Here is a 19,589-nt window from a genome sequence, read left to right as displayed (position 1 = left end):
CCCCCTGTGCCCCACGCGCAGGAGCAGCAACCTGACGGGCCTGTGGGAAGGGACGGAGGCCTGACCCAAAGCAGCTGTGGTGTCTGCACTGCACGACCTGCACCACAGGGAGATCACAGCCCTACTGACTGTGGGGACGGCCCAGGAGGGAGGGGTGACACTCTTGACCCCTCATTGTGACTCGGCCCCGAAATGGCTTTTGTAGCTGCGGCCGCACACGCCTGCCTGAGCCATCGCCACGCAGGACGGCATCGCGGGTGAGAGGAGAGCGCCTCACCTCAGGATCCGTGGAAGCTCAGGACTCTTGTAGATGTACTTGTGCCTGTAGCCAAGGTCCGAGTGGAAGGGGATGAACTGAACCTTGAAGTCTTGGAAGCTGCGTGACAGTGCAGCAATGTTGTAGAGCTGGGGGAGGGAGAGGTGGGTCAGCGCCCGGGGCCTGGGGGTGACCTGCCTACTGGCCTCCCCCTGCAACAGAGAGCAGCCCATGGCCGCTGTCTCCAAAGAGCAGCCCAAGCCCCCCATGCACAGCACCCTGCAGCCTGCCTCAGCCACAGCAGGGACCCTCAGGGCCACCACTCAAGACCCTCTCCGTCCTCACGCCCGTCTTGCAGACCGCCCTTCCTCAGGGGCCTGCAGCACTGCAGAGAGCCACCTGCTATGGGATGCGGTGGTGGCCCGAGTGCCAACAGCAGCCTCGATAACTCAGTCCCTGGGGCTGGGTGGGCTGTGTGCCTCAAACTTTGCCATGTGCCTGGGTCAAGGCCCGTCAACAAGGTGGCTCAGGATCTATGCCACCTCAGCCCCCTACTCCCAGCCCGGGATGGCCAGGTCATGTGCCCGGACCGGCTGGAGGGAAGGACCTGGCCCTCGCACACCTGCCTCAGGCCTGGTCTGAGGTGGCCTGGGCGTCGCGCCCTCTAGCCTGCCAGCGCCACGGCCAGACAGTGCTCTCTCCCACCCTACCCCCACCTACAAATCTAATCGGGCTTCCTGGCAGCAAAGGCAAAGCAAATACAGCAAAAGCAGACACAGAGGCAACATGGCACCTTCTGTCGTCAGTTCCATCCCAGAGGCAAGAGAACAGGTGAGAGTTCTGTACCAATTCCAGCCACTGGGGGAGCCTCGCCATCAAGGGTCCTTTCCCTCCAGCCAGTAACTGGCAAGCCCTCCTGGCTGAGTCCCCTGTACGGGGGACCCAGGAGATATTCATTTGCTTATTTTCACATTTCCTTCTGGGGCGGCATCAGCTGTCCAGCCCCGCCCCGGCCCTGCTGCCAACCTTCTCTGCCCTCTCCCTCACAAGGGGCCCTGCCAGCAGCAAGACCCTCCTCCTCACCTGCCTGGCCTAGCCTGGACCGAACATGAGTTTGCCCGACGCCCGCCGGCCACCCACCTTTCTGCCGAGCTGGAAGGGCACGACCGGGTCGTCCTCGGCGTGCAGGATGAGCAGGGAGCAGGAGATATGCTTCACGCTGCAGGGAGGGAGAAAGGCGCTGGATCGGCCCTCAGGAGGAGCTGGGGTCTCCTGGGCTCCCAGTCCTGCCCACAGCAGGGACCTGGCCTAGGGAGCGCTTCACCGTGGTGTGGAACGCCTCAAACTGTGGGCATTTTAATAGAGAACTAGCAGTTGATTTCTTAGATGTTTCCATCAATATCTATTCTAGGTGACAGGTGTCAGTCAAATCTAGAGATCAATTAATTCACCAAATAGGGTCCCTGAATATTTCCTGGAAATTAAAAATTATTTCTTTTGCCAGTAGACTATTCTTAAAAAGTTACAAAACAATATTTACAAACTAAGTAATTTAGGTGGGCCAGGAAACTCACGCAAATGAACTTTACTGGACATCTGTTGGCAAAAGAGCCACCCTCTAATTTATCTTTCGCGTAAATGACATTTAAGGTCATTCCTGAGAGTTTCAAGTAAATTAACATTCTCAACAGGTTCACAGGATCCTGTCCTTCAGCAAACCACCTAACAGAAGGACTGGATGGGGCCCGGGGTCTCCTAGCCGCCCCTCACTGAGGTCTCACGGGGAGCTGCTGGACGCAGACACCTGTTGTTGGCGATCCCATGCTGATCTGGGGGCTTCACGAGGGCAGCCCTGGGGCAAGCCTGGCACCTGGCAGGACCAGGCCTGGGGGCGCGCCACCCCTCAGAGGCCTAACTCTGGCAGTCTGCAACTGCTGCTAGCGGCTCGCAAGTTCACCCGCCCACCGCGTTCCACTCCCAGGGTGGAGCCCTGCTGGTGTGCGAGTCACGCTTTGATGGGCGACATCTTTTCTGGACGTCCACCCACGAAGCTGCTCCGTAGCTTCTCTGACTCTGGAGGCCCCCCTCACATGCTGTCACCTTACCAAATATTTGGAAACAGACCTGCCCACCAAGCAGGGGCTCCTGACTTCCAGTGGGTGAGGGCCGGCCAGCCCACCAGCACTCACACAGGCTCAGCTGGGGGACAGCCAAAGGTGGCTTTCTCACCATTGTCATTTTTAGAGGGAACCCAGTCTATTCAGATAATTCTTCTTTAAAAAATGTAGATTTTTAAATGTTAACTGCATATTCAGATAAGGATTTTTCCTTTTTCTTTTTTCTGAAGAAATTAAAACCCATGAAATTAAGATATCACAAAGATTATGTCAACAGAATCTGAACGTTGTTCAAACAAACAGTCCTTAAATAGAACATGTAACGGCTGGTTTACCTCAGAAATATTTTTAATATTAAACTTCGTAACATCTTTCCATAACCAAACACAAAACAAATGGCTGAGGCAAAGTCATTTTTTGAATAACAGTTACTATTACTGCTTTAATACCTGTTTAGGAGTTCTGGTTTTGATAGATAATTTTCAAATAAAACAGCTTTAAGGACCAAAAATATGTTGTCTTCCTACTTCTTTAATCTAATCCTACAGTCTTTCCACATTCCTGGTTCTCCTTCTCTAATTGACATTCCCTTTACAGAGATGTGTTGCTTAGAAAAGATCCCTATGTATTCAGAATCCTATCCCACTTGGTTAACGTGACTCAAGACACTTATTCTGGGGGTTCTTGGGGTTTTTCTAAATTCTCTTCCATGGTACTCACTTTTCATCATTTGCAAACTGAATTCCACTGCTTGTGATGGGATCAAGGAAGAACCAGTCAAACCCAGGGAAGTATCGATAGATCTGGAGGCAACATGTAGACAATAAGCAGAGATCAATTAAAACACCCCCGCAGGGCTGAGGGTCCAGACAGAGGTGCCGTGTGCCCAGGGGTCACTCCTGCTTCTGAGCAGGCTGACCTGTGGGCCCCCCGGAGCTGGGAGGGGGGGCGCCCCTGCCCTCCCTGCCCCCCGCCCTCAGACTCCCTGCTCAAGAGGCCCCAGACCGGCTGCAGGGGGGCTGCCTGCAAACAGGGCTCCCACACCTCAGACTAGGAGACCAGGCTTCCCACACACAACAGGCTGCCACCCCCAAGGAATGGGGTCTGTGCAACTCAGGAGAAGAGCAACATCAAAGGAGACCCAACAAAGGACTCTTCTGTCTGCAGCGGAGCAGCATGAGGTCGGGTGGGGCCGACATGGCTCCCCTGGACACACGGAAGCAGTGGGAGGAGGAAGCAACAGGGTACAGAGGACCCTCCTCTGGGCCCAGCCTGTAAATGGAGAGTCCAAGGCCTCGAATCCGGCCAGTGACGGCCCAACAGCATGTAATCCCCACCAGGGCTTCCCTGGGGTGCCCACCAGCTCCACTCCTGGGGAGGCAGCCAGGACAGCGCCCTCAGCCTGCACTGAGCCCCATGGGCAAGCAATGCCAGGGGGGCAAACCGCGCCAGGGGGAAAGGCCTCCTGTGGGTACAGCCGCCCTCAGGCAACCTGGCTGTGACCTCATCCTTCTACCTGGCACGAAGTTACAAACATCCTGAGCGGCTCTGTAGTCAGGTTCTGGTTCTCCCCAGAACTAAATGAGAATTAACTTTTAATAAAGTTTGTATTCATTAGACTATTTAAATAATAATTTTATGATATTTTAATTTATTTATTATACATATTTACTTAGTCATTTTTATATTTTATAGCAATTATTTTCATTATAAAAGTAAGTCCATTTTTAACAAGATCTGTACTTGCCACTGAGAATGGATGGCTCTTAGCTTCTTCACGGATATTAGTAAATGGAGATTCCAGTACGAGGGCATCTGGAGGTGTCTCTAGATAAACAGACAGGGAACTGGGAGGTGAGCAAGACGCCCCAGCGAGACACGCTCCTCCGCCCCCATCCACCCACCCTCCACAGGACAGCGGAGCCCGGCCCCGGTGAGGCCCCGCCAGCCGCTGGCGGATCGGGGGAATGGGAGTGGGCCCTCAAGGGTCTGCTCAGGCCCCCACCTCAGCAGCTGGCTCTCGTCTCACCGCACGGCACGTCCACCACCACCCACTTCACGAGACGCCCCAGCGCCTGGAGCACAGCCGGCTCCCCAACACTCCACCTGCCCACGGGAGGCGGGCCATCCCCACGACGTGTGACCCCACATGAGCCCCTACCTCGCTCACAGAGGCGCCGCACCAGGTTTGTGGCCACTCTGGAAAGAAGAAAAAAGTTCAGCTGAATTTTGACAAAAATTGTTTCAGATGAGATCATCCTAATACTCAAAGGTGACCGAGGAAGCCGGGATCTGCGAAGTGACCAGTGGGGTTTTGGGCAGGGGGAGCACAGATGCCCCAGCCGTCAGCCAGCCCCTCTGACAGGGCACCTCCACGTCCCCGAGGCATGCACCTCACCTGGAGCAGCCCCTTCAGGCCACACAGCGGTGCCCCAGTTCACACCCGGCCCATATGGGTGCCGCCAGGACATGGAGGAGGACAGCAGGGCCCAGGGCCGCCCCGTCAGCAGGGAGGAGGCTGCAGTCTGCCTGCATGGCTCCTGAGGGCGGCAGCACTCGCAGTCTGCCAGGCCTGGGGGCCTTCTGCCTTCCCAGGACCAACCTGGGCGGGTCCCATGCAGACACCAGGGCAGGATGGCCTGCTCCGCTGTCCAGGGCTCAGTCTCCCCGTGAGGGCGGGCCAGGAGGCCCTGTCCCGGGCACTGCCCAGCCTGCGGTCCCAACCCGCCTGCAGCCACCGCGTCCAAAGGAAAGGCAGCAGGAAAACAGCAGGTGCCGGTCTTGGGCTCCTTTAGAAACACTGGCCCCTACGCCCGTGGAAGCGATGCAGGCGGCTCACGTGGAACATCGAAGTGCTTCCTGTCTTGGCAGATGGAGGAAGGGAACCAGCACTGATGCCTCCCCAAGTTCTCCGGTGACGCCGCCAAGCGTGGGCTAAGGGGCCCACTGTTTGCAAACAGAATCAAGGCCCCGGCTCCTGAGCTTGCTGGGCAGCACATGCGTCCTCAGCCAGGCCAAGGGAAGCCCGAGTGCCCTGTCCCGTTCTGCTCGGACCCACCTCCTCAGGGCACAGTCCTGCTGAGGCGCGTCTGCATCCTCCCTGCGGAGGAGACGGCACCTCCACGACTGCTGTTGTACCTCCCGTCACTTCCTGGGTTGAGGAGCTGAAGCATCTCAAGCCCTTCGTGGTCTCTGTGGTGCTTCATCCCCTGCCCCCATCACAGCACTAATGGTGCTACAGGGTCCAGAGGACACCGGGGCCCCTAGGAGAGCCTGGGCTGGACAGTCACCCGTGAAGACCTGCTCCTGCAAAGGCCACGTGGGGAATTCTTACCCGGTGCCGAGGGAATGGCCCCAAATATACACAGGGTTGTCTCCACTTCGCGCTTTGATCCAGTCAAAAACATGGAGCGCGTCGTACGTCATGCCCTGCTCCGACGGCGTTCCTACTGAGTCACCCCAACCTGGGAAAGCAGCAGCAAGAGTAGGACGTCACATGCAGCCCAGGGGACCTCGAGGGGCAAGCCCACCTCCTCCCCCTTCTCAGCAGGAGGCCCAGAACGTCTGGGGCCTCAAGGTCTTGGCCAAGCCAGCTCTTCTTCTCCCACCTCCTCAGCTGTCACAACCTCTGAACCCAAACGGCCATCCACTCGCCTTCATCTGAGTCTCGATGAGCAGCTGAGCAGACGGGGTGGTCAGACACACAGACCGCTGCCGGCACCAACACCTGGGGCTCGGCACCAGGATGAGGCACGGACAGGCTCAGCCAGTGAGAGTCCAGTCCGCCCTGGGGCCCCTGAGCCCAGCCCTGACTCCATGGCCCAGCTGTGGCCCAGCTGTGGACAGGCGTGGAGAGGCCCCCAGACAGGCAGATTCCAGGCTCAGGGCAACTCTGACCCAGAAAGGAAGGGGCTTTTAGCATCCGGTTTGCTTAACAGAGGAAAGCCAACTGTCTCGGCCCCTAAACCTCGACCTCCCAAGGGCCCTTCCCTCCAGATTCTCAGAAAAGTCAAGTGTGACTGTCATTTCCAGCGGCTCAGCAGTGAGTCATCATCAAATGATCTGAAAGCACCACAAGGCTCAGAAAGAGCAAGTCCTGCTACACAAGTAAAACCCAGAGGCAGGGGCACCACAGGCCACCTCCCCGGGGCATCCCAGACCCAGATTAGGGAAGGAGCCAATGTCAGGGACAAGGCCAGTGTGAGGGTTCGGGGCACTGGTGGGGGCAGGGACAAAGAGACAGGGGGAGACACAGAGAGACAGAGACAGGGACAAACTCTTGTACGGTTTAGAAAGGCAGAGACTCAATAGGAAATGAAAAGAGGAAGTGCTAGATGGGATTTTATTTCTGTTAGAAGCACCAGGAGGCGAACAAGGAAGAGGGCCACCCCTCTCACTACCCTGAGGTTCCAGCAGCAGGAGCAGGAGGAAAGGATGAGCCTCATTTCAGAGTTTCTCCAACCCAGCACCTTCCTCCTGATGGAACACTCTTCCACAAAAGAACCATCCCTCACCCTATGGTTAGCAGAATAATGGCCCCCAAAGATGTCCATGTCCAACCCTGAAACCTGTGCCTCTGGTACCTTACACGGAAGGGGAATGAAGGGTGCAGAAGGAAAGAGGCTGCAAATCAGGAGACCCTGGGATGGGAGATTATCCTGATCAGCGTGAGCCCCAAGTAATCACAGGGTCTTTATGATCAGAAGGGAGACAGAAGTCAGAGCCAGAGTGATGCAGACTCAGGCCACAGGCAAGGAGTGAGGATGGCCTCGAGAGCTGGACTCTCCCCTGGAGCTTCCAGCCATGCCCACACCTTGACTTATCCCAGTGGCTAAAGACTTTGAACTTCTGACCTCCAGAACTTCAAGATAATAAGTCCGTGCTGTTTCGAGACATTTACGTTTGTGGTAACTTGTTGCAGCAGCAAGAGGAAACTCTTCCAAAGTTCACATTCAGGTGATGTCAACCGGCTCCTGGGTCTGCGGATGTGGACCTCCCCCCCTTACCCCCAGTCAGGGTGAGCTGGACAAGAGGTCTTTAGCCCTCTGACCTCTCCCGCCAAGGACTGTCCAAGGCACACACTTCCCACACAGCTGCTCCCTGCTAACACAAAGCATTTTCCTCACACATCAAACTGTGGCATGCCAGAAAGAAGAAATACTGAGGGGCAAGAAGATGAGTCTCTCTCTTCCCTGTCTCCATAACGTCAACAAAACCAGCTGTGCTGAGCATGAAACGTGCCCAGCTGTGGGGAAAGTCTGAGTCCAATAAAGAAAAGACAGTACTTTCTACTTTTAAAATGTGGCTGACAGAGGGTGTGTGCTGGCGTTCCAGGCACCCTACAGGGGCGGATGCACGCAGGGCACACCTCCGAAGACCCTGAACCTCCACCACCTCCACGTGCTCACAATTGCCACAGGTCACGGCAGAGCCGCCAGCTGCGCAGGAGCCTCTCAGAGCGACACCTGCATATCCCACACCGACCTGGAAGAAGCGGGGCAAGTACGGAGCCCTCACCTCTGTAGTCAAAGGTAACCACGTGGTAGCCAAGGGAACTCAGCACCTGGAAGTGAAAAACAAACACCTGGGCAACATGGCTCTGGCTAAACCCACTAAACCCAAACAATTTTAAGTGACTTTATGTAATTTGCCAATTTCTGGCATATGATCCACAAAGTCCATTCATCCTGATCTTGGAAACTATCCCCAGAGGCAGCAAAATGGGAAGCATTCCATGGGGAGACGTCCATAACAGGCAGTGTTAAAAAGATCAACAATGATTAACTCAAAATTATTAGGGGGACCCTCTTCTGTTCATGCATCCTGGAAAGAACAGCCAGAAGCAGGAGGCAAGCAACGCTCTATCTGCCACAGACCATGTGGGTCACACCCCATGGGCACTGCTCCATCCATCTGTCCACTGTGTGGCCTCTTCTGTCTGTCATAAGCTAAGGGCACCGCTCTGTCCATCATAAACTGTGTGCCGTCCTCACCTACCTTGTAAAGCTCCACCCGGTGGTCGCCTCCTCTAGATCATCAGGGAAAGGAAACAAGCATGGCTGTTAGTGCATCTTCTCAGAAAGGGGGCCCAGGATCAACACTGTAGCATCTGGGCCCTTAGTGCCTGGTCCCCAAATCTACACGGGAGGGTGATGGACAGGTCACCTCCTCCTCAGGGCACCTACATGGCTCCCAGCTTGCCTCCACAGTATGGTGCCAAACAAGGGACAGTCTGAGCATTTGGGGGATATTTCTTAACTATTACCTCACCTTTGGTTTGGGTAGGCCACACAAACCTTCAGTACAAACCCCAGAAGACACAAAGGGCCCCTCAGCTCCCCAGTGTCCAGGACCACCCATGAACAGGAGGAAAGCACCTCCTTGCTGGCACACACACCACGGGGACTGGCCACAGGCACCTCCTGCCCCAACCTTTTCACCTACAGAGCCACAGCCAACTCTCAGAACTCTCCTCCTCGGCCATTCACGCCCTCCCCTCGTGGTCACTTTGGCTCTTTCCCACCTGCTGCTAACTGAGGTTCTGCTGCTGCGGTCACCCCCTGATGTCCTTCCACACACGTATGTCCGCGGGTGGATGCTGGGTTGAAGGTGCCATCGTGATCTGACAGCCACTGTGAGCCTCCCAGCCCCTCACCAGCAGGCTCCAGCTTCAGTGGCTCGGCCAAACACCACGGCCAAGCAGGCGCCACTGCTGGCACCACCTCACGCCTGCACCTCTGTCCATCTCTTTCTCCCACTTTCTGCCCAGATGCTGGCCGGCTGTTACCGTGCACAGACACCCAAGCGGGGACAGAGCTGCCTCGGGAGAGGGAAGCACATCAGCAGGCAGGCTCACCCTCGCCAGACTTCTCAGCTCCTTCCCTTCTTTATGAGGAACATTTGGCCAATTTCCGGGGTGTGTGTTCACGGAGCGAGTGTCCTCAGGGGAGGCGAGAACACGACGAAGGAGGAAAGCCAATATAACCCAGAAACAAACATTCAAAGGACTCAGCTTCAAGACCAGAAAGAAATACTGCAGTGTCTTCAGTTATCTTTGCAACAGTTTGTCATGGCTCTTTTCTGAATTTTCCCAATACCCTACCTTGAGCAAGAAGGGGGATTTAGAGCGTGATGGGGTTGGGGGAATCCTGCGGGTCCGAGTCTCAGGGAACTGTGGCTGCTGCTGTCCTGCCCGGCCGGGTGGCCGCCAAGATCTGCGGCCTGAGTAGTCCTTGGGGACGTGGCGGGGTTGTGGGGGGGGGCCGCAAACCTTCAAAGTCACAAGATTCCTTCCATCCTGAAGTTACAGATAGACTTTGTCTTCTTTACCACGTGATTGGCACTGCTCACAAAGAACTCCAAACTTCCCTCATTTATAGAAAGAGGCTACAGGAGCTGTTTGTATTCACTTGCTCTTTGAAAAGCGGAAGAGAAACCCGCTGTAGCTTGTCCCAGACGAAGGGAAAGCAGACTGCCAAGTGCGTGCTGAGTCAGTAGCTCAGCGCTCTGCTCTCCCGGCTCAGAGTGTCCTTGTGGGCCCCACTTCCTGGACATCCTGCTACATCCTCTGTGTAGCCCCTCTGCCCAGACGCCCGCTGTGGCCTGCTTTGTCCTCCTCGCCGGTTCTGCCCGTGAAACGACTGACCCCAGCCCGGCCCCGTGGTGCCCAGCCTCCTGCTGCTTCTTGCTGGCTCTCTCTCACGAGACCCAAGGAACAGGGACCCTCCCAGGAGTTTCAGGCAATGCTTGTTCAGAAAACGCCCCTCTTCCTCTCACCCCACCAGCTCTCCTGCAGACTCTTCTCAACAAGGCTCACCATGTGGGCTGGAAGGAGCCCTCTTTAAACAACGGCTCCAATCCCCGCTAGTCTGAAAGACATCCATTAAACCTACTCTTGAACAGCACCTGGGATAAACCTGGGCGAGGGCTTTATCTGCACAGACGTAGGTGCTTCCTTGATGGCCCAGTGGGATGCGCTGGCACTGCCGGCTCAGGGCTGGAAGTACCCTGGCCTGAGAGCGTGGCATGGCGGCCCCCGAGGACAAGCTTGTCCCTGCATGATCAGCTGGGTCTTTTCATGGGGCTACCCCACCTTCGACGTCACCCTCGCCCCTCCCCAGGAAGCATGCCTCCCCCTCCAGCAGGGCACACCTGCCAGCGAGACAGTGTCCTCAGACCAGAAGCAGATGCTGGGGGAGCAGGGGCGACTTCCTGGGCACACGGTGGCTCTGCAGGGTCTCAACAAACCTCGGCTGAGGGACCATGCCTCCTGCCCACTGAGAGGCCTTGTTCCCTAACCCAGGAAGAAGGACACCCCTCTGGCTGAGGCTCTGGGTCGCTCTGACAGACGCAGCAACCTCCATCCCACCCCAGGCACGAGCTTCAGACCAGGGGTTTCTGGACACAGCTGCCCACATCTGCTCAGCAGGTGGTTTCCAAGCAAACAGGCCCGGTCCGCCTTGCACACAGCCCTGCTCCGCTCTGGGCCTGTGGGAACACGACTTCATGCAAGCTTCTCCCAAACCCCAGACAAACCCTGCCTCTTCCTGTGTTCTCAGGACGCCCATGTCCCAGGTGCACCCACGCTCTCACTGCGATGGGTCCCATGAAGGAGCCCTTCCTCACCTGGTGCCCGCGTTCCCGTGCAGGTACAGGATGATCGGGTGGCTAGAAGCCAAGGCATCCTCATACCACATCTGGTCCTTCCCTTGGGCGTTCTTCCACCAGACAGCGGGGACAGTGTGCCTGGAAGCAGAAGCAGAGGGGAGCGGCAGGTGACGCGCCTGCAGACGGGATGCCCACGGCTCAAGTCACAGCTGAGCGGAGAGCAGGAGGCCGGGTGGGCTGACTCCAAGCTGTGAGGGCAGCTTCTGGCAGCTGAGGCAGGTCATTTCCTGACTTGCGGATGGGCCCTCTCTGGGCCCCAGAAGCTTGCCCCGGCAGCAGTTACTAGGGGTGGGGCGACAGCCGCTCCTCCTGTATAAAGGGGAAGCTATGTGAGCTAAGACCCCTTCCAGCTGGGTTCCAGCACAGAATGGGCACTGAATGGACACTGAGCAACGCCATGTCCCCTCAAAGTCATCCATGTCTTGAAGTACATAACTGAACTCACGACATAAGACATGTTGTGCTGTTATATGTACTAATTCAGCAACACGGGTCTACGGGCTGGACTGGAAGCCCGGCCACCCTTAAAGCACCATTTCTAACACAGAGCCTGTCCACAAGCCGTCTTGGCACAGACGCACCTCTGCAGGAGACGTCACAGGCCCACGTGGGCAGTCCTTCCACACCTGGCCAGGCATGTGGACACTTGTCTATGTGGCCAAACCCTCCTTTAGAGAGGTGCTCTGGTTCATCTTAACTCAGGACACATCGAAGTCACTGTTCATCACTGGGGAGGGTCTGATTTAATACTTTTTTTCTGTAAAACTTATTCAAATTCATTCTTGGGAAGTCTTAAAAACATTACATGGCCGATTTCTTCTTTTCTAAGTGTTAGCATCTCGTTTCTAACGTGTCTCTCTGACCCATTTCAGAGGATTGCATTTTGGGTGGTTCTGACCGCTGCAATTATCACTCTCCCACAATTACAAACCTATGAGACGGAAAGGTACACTTGGAAGGTGCTGGGAGCTGATACGCCTCCAGTAGCCAGCCTACCCGAACTCAGAGCTCCTGACGAAGGCCCAGGCAAGCTCTCCATCCCTGGGCTCCTCCCCCTGCCAAGCAGAGAGGAGCTGCCCTCCCACCACCACCCGCCTCCAGCTCCTCTGCAGCAGGAGGACCTGGCGAGGTGCCAGTGAGGGCAGGCGGGGAATGGAGCTGCTGCCACCCAAGGGCCCGCACTGCCATCAAGACAGCACAGGGTGCAGACCTGGGCGGGCAGTGGTGCCCACCAGCACACAGCGGCTGTCGCTTCCCGGAGACTCACGTGGTCATCACCAACACAACCTTCACAGGTAACTGTCCACAAATACCTGTCCTGTAACACGGCTGCTCTGCTCGAGGAAGAAGCCTGGCTGAGCCCACATCTTCAAAGCACAGACCCTATTAACCATCAGGAGAGCCACCAATTCCCCCAAACAGCTCTGAGCAAAACATGTCAGGCTTCTGACTGAAAATGAAAATGCACAGTGGCCTGCATGCACACACTGGTCGTAAGTGCTCCATTAAATCAAACCAGAAATGACCAAAGACAGTCCCAGCCTCAGCCACTAAGAACCAGAACCTCCCTCTCACTCTCTGGTCTTTACGCAGGACTCCCTGCCCTCCGCACAGCACAGGGAAGCGATTCAGAGCACTTCACTCAGAAGCTTCTCATGTCCACAGCAGTTCTACTGAGACAAAGGCAGCAATTCAGAGCTGCTTCTGAGAGAAAGAGAAGACGCCACAGGAAAGCCGGTCCGCTCTGGTTCTGTTGTTTGTAAACACCAACTAGTCCACAGAAAAAAGCATTAAATCATATTCGAAAGAAATGCCAAGAAGTCACAGAACTTAGGCCCAACCGAAATTTATGGCTAAAAAAGTAAACGCTAAGAAAAGAGCAAAGGCCACCACTATCAAGAGCTGAGAGTGCTGTGTGTGAAAGAAATGCAGCTGTTTTCAACAACTGGGTGCGCCTTTCTCTGCAAGACAGGTGTGGCTCAAGCCTGTGCTCACGATTCTGTGATATATTCTCTGTTTCTGGCTTTCTTCTCCCCTGGAAACGAGGCTTTCTGCAAAAACCAATCTGGTTTGCAAACCTCAGAACAGAGCTGGTGCTGCCATCTCGTGCCCCATTATCAAGGAATTTAGCTGCGATCTTTCCTTTGGAAACAGCAGGTAAAAGGTAAAAAAGGACAAGCTAGAGTTTCAGAGACGGCTCCGCTGTCAGGACAGCAGTGGCCACATCTCACAGGCCTTCTGCCTCCTGGAGAGGCCGCAGAGCCGGTGCCCGGCCCTGCAGCCCTGAGGCTGCACACTCACCAGACTCCGAGGGTCACGTCTTCCTCTGGCTGGAGGTAGTAATTACAGGTGTGATTCAAACCTTGATCCTGCGGTTTTTTCAAATCAATGAAATAGGGAACGCGAACTGTGGGGGACAAAGAGATGGAAACCAGGATTAGTGAGGGTGGACGGACACACAGCAGAGGTGAAGCTCTCAAAAAGTGCCAAGTACTTTCCCAACGCCATACTGCCTGGGGCACCGGGCCCTCCAGCCTCGGGCGGGGCTGGAGGTAGATGTGTCTACAGATCCTTCGGCAAGGACGAGGTCCAAACAGAGACCCACTGAAGGTTGTTCAAGGTGTGAGAAGATGCGAAGGAGGGAAGGAAAGATCCTTGGGAGACCTGAGGGTCGGCCTGGCCATGAGAGAGGCTGGAGACAAGGAGGCTACGACTGAAGGCTGGAGCCAGGGTGCTGGGGGAGGGACTGTGGGAAAGGCGACAGATGGACGTGTGTTCTGGACCTGGGGCCACGGGCTTGATGACCACCTGAATGTGGGTGCGGGCCAGGAAAGTGGGATTCTGAGGTTTCCAGTGCTGTCATTTAACAGAGTGAGGCCGAAGATGAGGAGTGGGTGCCAGAGGCGGAGGAATCCACAGAACCCACAAGCCACACAGAGTCGAGGGAAGTCATGGGAACAAGACAGCAGCGACTCATTCAGCCCTGACTTTAACAGGTGACCTGTCGACAGGGCAACGGCTGATAAACTGCGGTGTACCCACCGATGGGAAGCCCTGGGCCTTCAGACAGAGGCAACCGATATCCACAGACCTCGAGGAACCTCCGTGAATTACAGGCAGGTGAGAAGAGCAGGGAAGGAGGGTAAGATCACTGTGCTGCTGCTACGTAGTCCCATGTTGTCACTGTACAAGCAAGCAACACCAACGCCAATACCAACACCAACACTGAGTGTGGCTTGGAAAGAAATACAGAGAGACACACCAGGCTGTGAACATGGGTTTAAAGTGTGTGTGGGGGGGGAGTGGAGGCGAGCGTGTAATTTTCCCCTTGTATACCAATGCACTTTTATTTCTTGAGATGAACACAATTTTTGAAGTTATATTTAGTTGAAAAATGAAAAACAAAAACAAAAAACCAAACCTTGAGATGGGATTTACTCACATTATAAAATGTCAATTCCCAGAGGGGGTGGGGACAATGGGCAGTGTAGCCCTGACTTCCAGCCAGTCCCACCTTCAACAAGGAAGTCATGCAACTCTTTGGTTTTCTTTGGTGAAGAGAGTAGTTTCATTGTGTAACTCACACGGCCTCTTGGCACCAGAGCCCTGCATGCCTACCTCATGCCCCAGGGCCTTTGCACCTGCTGCCCCCCCAATACTCTGCGTCCACATACCTACGTTCCAGCTCTTACTTCGTCAAATGTCCCCACGGCTCAGTAAACGTTCACTGAAGAAGTGAAATAGCCAACTCACGAGGACATAGGGATACGCACACGCTCCTTCCCCCAGGAATTCCCTGAGCATTTCAAACCACGGGGAAGACAAATCCTCCCACCAGGGCTGCTTTTGAACCTCCAGCTTCTTAATCCATCTCTTTTCCAAGCAGCAGGCTACATTTTAAAAACTTTAATTATTTTCTCCCAAAAGAAAACCGGCACTCAAAGGAGGTGGCATCCTATTTACTGGCGCACCTTCCCGGTACTCTGAACACCGTCCCTGAAACAGGCGGGTACCGCTGTGACCACAGCACTTGCTCAACCACGGGTCACACGTGATGATTCTGGGATTTGCACCCAGGCAGCCCGACTCCATAGCCCACACCCTTGACTAATCGGACAGGAAGTGAGGAAGGTAAACTGGCTCTGATCCTGGTGGGCCCTGAATGTTCTCGAATTGGGTCCCCCCAAAAGATATATTGAAGTCCTAACCCCCAGCATATCAGAAGGTGACCTCATTTGGAAACAGGGTCTTTACAGAGATAATCGAGCTTAAGTAAGGTCATTTGGTGGACCTGATCTAATACGACTGGTGTCCTTATCAAAAGGGAATTTGGATACAGACAGAAGGAAGACAACATGAAGTCACAGGAGAAGGCAGCCGTGTGACGGAGGCAGGGGCAGCAGTGGTGCAGCTACAAGCCAAGGAACACCAGCCACCACCAGAGGCTGGGAAGAGGCAAGGAAGAGGGAGCCCAGGCCTGCCAACACAGGGATTTCGAAGCTCCAGAACTGGGAGAGAATACATTTCTGTGGTTTTAAGCCACCCCGTCTGTGGTGTTTGTTATGCTGTGGAGTCAGAGTTCACTCTGACAACATCCTCAGGGAGGGCTCCTGACCAGCAGGCCTAGAAAGGTCTCCCCTGGACGCGTCTCTTTTAGACGGAGGTGCCCGCTCCTGCCATCCCCGGTGACCGCTCCGTGCTGGGGAAGCCGAGGCTGCAGCGTCAGGTGGCAGTTCATCATCTGACCACTGAGGGGAAACGACTCTGTCAGTAAAACTCTGAATATGTCCAACAAGTGCTGATTCAATCAGCTCTGCTCCTGAGGCTGGAGTGCCCATGCCAAAGGGAAGGTGGGCGCCATGGAGGGCTGAGGGCACTGCTGTCAGGCCTCATGGGTCCTCTCCAGAAAAGGCGGCCACGCGGCTTACGCGCTGCCCCAGAGCTCTGAGAGGGCCCCTACCAGTGAAAAGCGTCTTCCAAGGATTAGCAGTTAATCCTAAAAGCTTCCAAGCCCGAGAAATCTAGAACCAAGAAACTCAATTCTGCTCTAGGACAGACTCATCCCACCAAGCCCGTCCTCCGGTTCACTTTCATTTCTGTTTTGGAAACAACGTGGAAAAGGATGCAGTTAATGTACCACGTGCCGCAGGTGCCGCCCGTGTGCCTCCCCTCCAGCTAGCGAGAGGTGTCTGGTCAGTCCCGGAGGATGAGACAGCCCCAGAGGAACCACCTGGCCACTACTGGTAAAAGCAAGCAGAACTGCTGCAAGACAAAGGAACGGAGTCAAGGGGTGCAGAGCCCCAGGCTGGCCTGAGGAGGGTCCAGGATCTGCCTGGACCAGAACGTGGCTCACTCCTGCTGGCCTTCGTGTGGTCACAGCCCTTGGCCCGTGACTCTGGAATGCAGGCTGGAGCCCACCCTCCTGGCCCCTGCTTCCACTGCAGGGTTGAAGCAAGGAGAGAGCACCCAGCCTGCCAGCAGTCCCCTGAGGTGGCAGGGGCAGGAATCGGGAGCCGGGGACAGCGACCCAGCTCCTCATCGCTATCAATTACAAGCTCCGCCTCACACACAAGTTGAGTGCACAGCCCAGGGACCCAGCACACAGGCCCGTGCAGCTGTCAGGACCAGGCCTCTGGTTTCTCCTGCTTCCCCAGCTGTGTATTATCCACCCTCTGGCCTCACTGTCATTTATCAGCAACCACAAACATCATCGAGAGCGATTTAGAAAGGACCCTCAGGAGATGGTGCTCGGTAAACGGTGAGTAAACACATGAATGAACAGAAAACAACTGAGTCTGCCATCCTTTCCTCAGTCAATCTAGAAGATACTGGTGGGGTGAGAGGCCAGAACTCCTGGCTGCAGAGAACACGTCTGACTGCCTGAGAACTCTGAACATCAGGGCTATGCCCCATCCCAGGCACTGAGTAAAGACCACCCTGACATACGGGAAGAGGTGGGGCACCAACAAGGGAAGGGCTGGGAAGGCCCTCTGGGTTTTATCAAACTCCAGCTCCCCACGGGCTCTGGGCTTCCACAAGAAGAAAGGGATAAGGAAAGAAAGATATCAGGGGTCACAGGGACTGCTAAGGGGAAGGAAAAAGGAGGCTGAAGGACTGCCATCCCATGAAAGCTGTAGTGGACAGGCTGACCTTCTGCTTGAACAACAAATGAGCAATTCATATATTAACCCTAATCTCCAAAAAAGGCCCAAGGCAGTGTGCAGACAAGAGCAGTTCTGCACCAGCCTCTGAAGTGAAACACTCCTTCCCGCCAGGAGATGGTTCTAAATCCCAGGGCAAAGACTGTGACAAGGGGCTGGTATCACCACAACATCGCTGGGCTGGAGGCGGGGGTACCGACTTTTGAATGTGAGTATTGAAAAGCACATATATTTATGCTTACATGTACAGACACACACACAAAAAGACCAGCAGGAAATAAACAATGTGACAGCAATTTTCTCTGAACAAGTTTCATTTTCTTCTTCATGCCATTCAGAGTTTTTCAGTTAATCTTTTGTTTTTAGAAAGATCATGTATTTTTTGTTTATAAAAATATGTTTTAAGTAGAATAATGCCTTAAATCATAGATGCTATCCTTCATCTAATGCTTATTTATCTGAGTTATACATTTAGTTTCAGATAGAGTTGCTATGAACTTAAGACTACTTTAATCATGTTTTGGGGCCCAAAAGATTGTTACACTTCCTTCAATGTCCAAATGGAAATCCACAGCTCACGATTCACATCTTGAGGAGACAAGAACGAAGATGCCCCCCCGAACACGCAGGCCCTCCAGAAGCATGAGATGAAACTGCCAAGTCACACTGCAAGACAGCCTGGAGATCCCCATCTCCTCCACAGGAGAGGGGCACAGACAACTATCCCACTTCCACACAGCAGGCATATGGAAACAAGGAGTTGGGGACGGGTGTCTCTCTGGGGGGTGCAGGGCGGCCCCACGGCCCAGCCTGGCCCTCCTCTTCTGTGCCATGGAGCCCGACCCAGAGAACCCAGGAACATCCTGCCATTTCATTAGGAAATCAACAGTGCAAAATTTGTGGGCTGTGTCTAAAGTTACCCCAAGGATTGACCTAAAGAAAATCAACTCAATTCAAATATTTGCTGGGACCCCACGGTGTGGCAGCCCAGAGGGCAGCGGGCCACCTGCTGCCAAGACACCTGCCCAAGGGGCCTGAAGGTGTCCGGAGGCCTGCCTTGTGCAAAAGCTGTGCAGGGCTGACTCTAAGGTCTGCTATCGGGAAATCTGCAGCCTGTGGCTTCGTGTTTGCGTGTTACCCAAACTCTCTTCTGTGCTAGACTGACTGTGGACATTTAAGGGACATTACAGTCAGAAAAAAACCAAAACTTTCTTGATTTTAATAGGTTGTGAGTTCCTTCTAAGTTTGTGCTTCTCACAAGCGGTGAAAACTCAGGGATGATAAATTCCTGGAAGTTTAGCCACGTTTATGATAGAAAAATCAAATGCCTCTTACTGTACCTACATGTGTTTTACACTTACTTTATGACACCCAAATAAAAAACGCATTTTAGATTTATGAAGTATTAAATATCCACCTTACTATTTCTGTTCCTCCTCCTCCTGCTTCTCTTTAGAGCAGACATTCCCTTTTAGCAGCAACGTTCACTTTTCTGTGATCAAGTCTACTGCAGACTTAACACCCCAAACTCATATGCCCCAATGCACACGGGCCTCTGCAGAGTCTGCAGCACTGGTGTTACTACAGACGAGGGGCCACCCACCCCCTGCCTTGCTGCCCCAGGCCAGTCGCACAGGACACCTCAACACCTCCTGTCTGTCCTCTCCCCCCACCTCCTCTTCACCAGCTCCCCTACTGCCTCCATAGCACCAGCCCAGCTTCTGAAGCCTCCAGCTCCGACACACACAAGTTCAAACCCACTCTTTGCAAACCAGCACAGCCAAGAGCGTGCAGAGCCTGCCTCATCTGCCCTGAGTGCTCCCCACACCCGACTGCAAGGCCATCACTCACAAGGCACCTGCTGTGTGCCAAGCGCCATGTTCTATCCGCTGACCTCTAACGCCCACATGTGCAGTCTCTTCCTGCCTGGCCTCATCTTGAAAGTGTAAAAGGATGCTCCATAAAAGGATTATTCCTGGCAACCGTATACCTTCCACTTCATAAACTTGATACTTCTACCCTTTTCCCTCCCACTTGCCCAAAAGTAAACATATAGCATGAAAAAAACAAACAAAAAAACTTTGGAACACACCAGGTCCAAGTTAACTGAAGGAGACTATAACACCTCTAAAGCCAGCATATAATTCCACAGAAACCAAAGTACGTCAGGGTTTTTTAAGGGGGAAAAAAAAGATTTTTTTTTTAATTTAAAGAAAAACAGCCTAATTATTTTTAAGGCACTATTTTCAGTGGGCACCTTTTCCAAGGATAGTTAACCTCCTAGACTGCACAAGGGACAGAGCACCCCCAACATGACAGCTGCAGAAGACTCTCCATGTTATCAACATTTCTACCCACCTCAGCTGAAGAAAGACCCCCTCCCCCCCG

General features: G+C 54.3%; 1 protein-coding gene across 7 annotated transcripts in view; it reads right to left on the bottom strand.

The window, feature by feature from the left end:
• The window catches only part of ABHD12 (abhydrolase domain containing 12, lysophospholipase), a 73,945-nt gene that overhangs the window by 5,639 nt on the left and 48,717 nt on the right, over positions 1-19,589 (bottom strand). For 6 of the 7 annotated variants that reach the window (XR_005016357.1, XR_005016356.1, XM_036824364.1 and 3 more), the window contains 10 exons: positions 13,342-13,447; positions 10,999-11,118; positions 8,371-8,401; positions 7,891-7,936; positions 5,708-5,837; positions 4,535-4,572; positions 4,121-4,200; positions 3,094-3,176; positions 1,397-1,475; positions 278-405 (listed from right to left, as the gene is read on the bottom strand). Coding sequence is in view for 5 of the 7 variants with exons in the window: in XM_036824364.1 (XP_036680259.1) it covers positions 278-405; positions 1,397-1,475; positions 3,094-3,176; positions 4,121-4,200; positions 4,535-4,572; positions 5,708-5,837; positions 7,891-7,936; positions 8,371-8,401; positions 10,999-11,118; positions 13,342-13,447 (841 nt within the window). In the remaining 2 variants the exon portion in view is untranslated. Of the gene's footprint in view, positions 1-277; positions 406-1,396; positions 1,476-3,093; positions 3,177-4,120; positions 4,201-4,534; positions 4,573-5,707; positions 5,838-6,027; positions 7,672-7,890; positions 7,937-8,370; positions 8,402-10,998; positions 11,119-13,341; positions 13,448-19,589 lie in introns of those variants that run through there. The other variant, XM_036824369.1, reaches the window with a different exon arrangement.

Source organism: Balaenoptera musculus, chromosome 15 (assembly GCF_009873245.2).
Source record: "Balaenoptera musculus isolate JJ_BM4_2016_0621 chromosome 15, mBalMus1.pri.v3, whole genome shotgun sequence".
In the NCBI taxonomy this organism is placed as follows: Eukaryota; Metazoa; Chordata; class Mammalia; order Artiodactyla; family Balaenopteridae; genus Balaenoptera; species Balaenoptera musculus.
The sequence above is the reverse complement of the archived record's forward strand: the minus strand, read 5'-3'. Positions and strand labels throughout refer to the sequence as shown.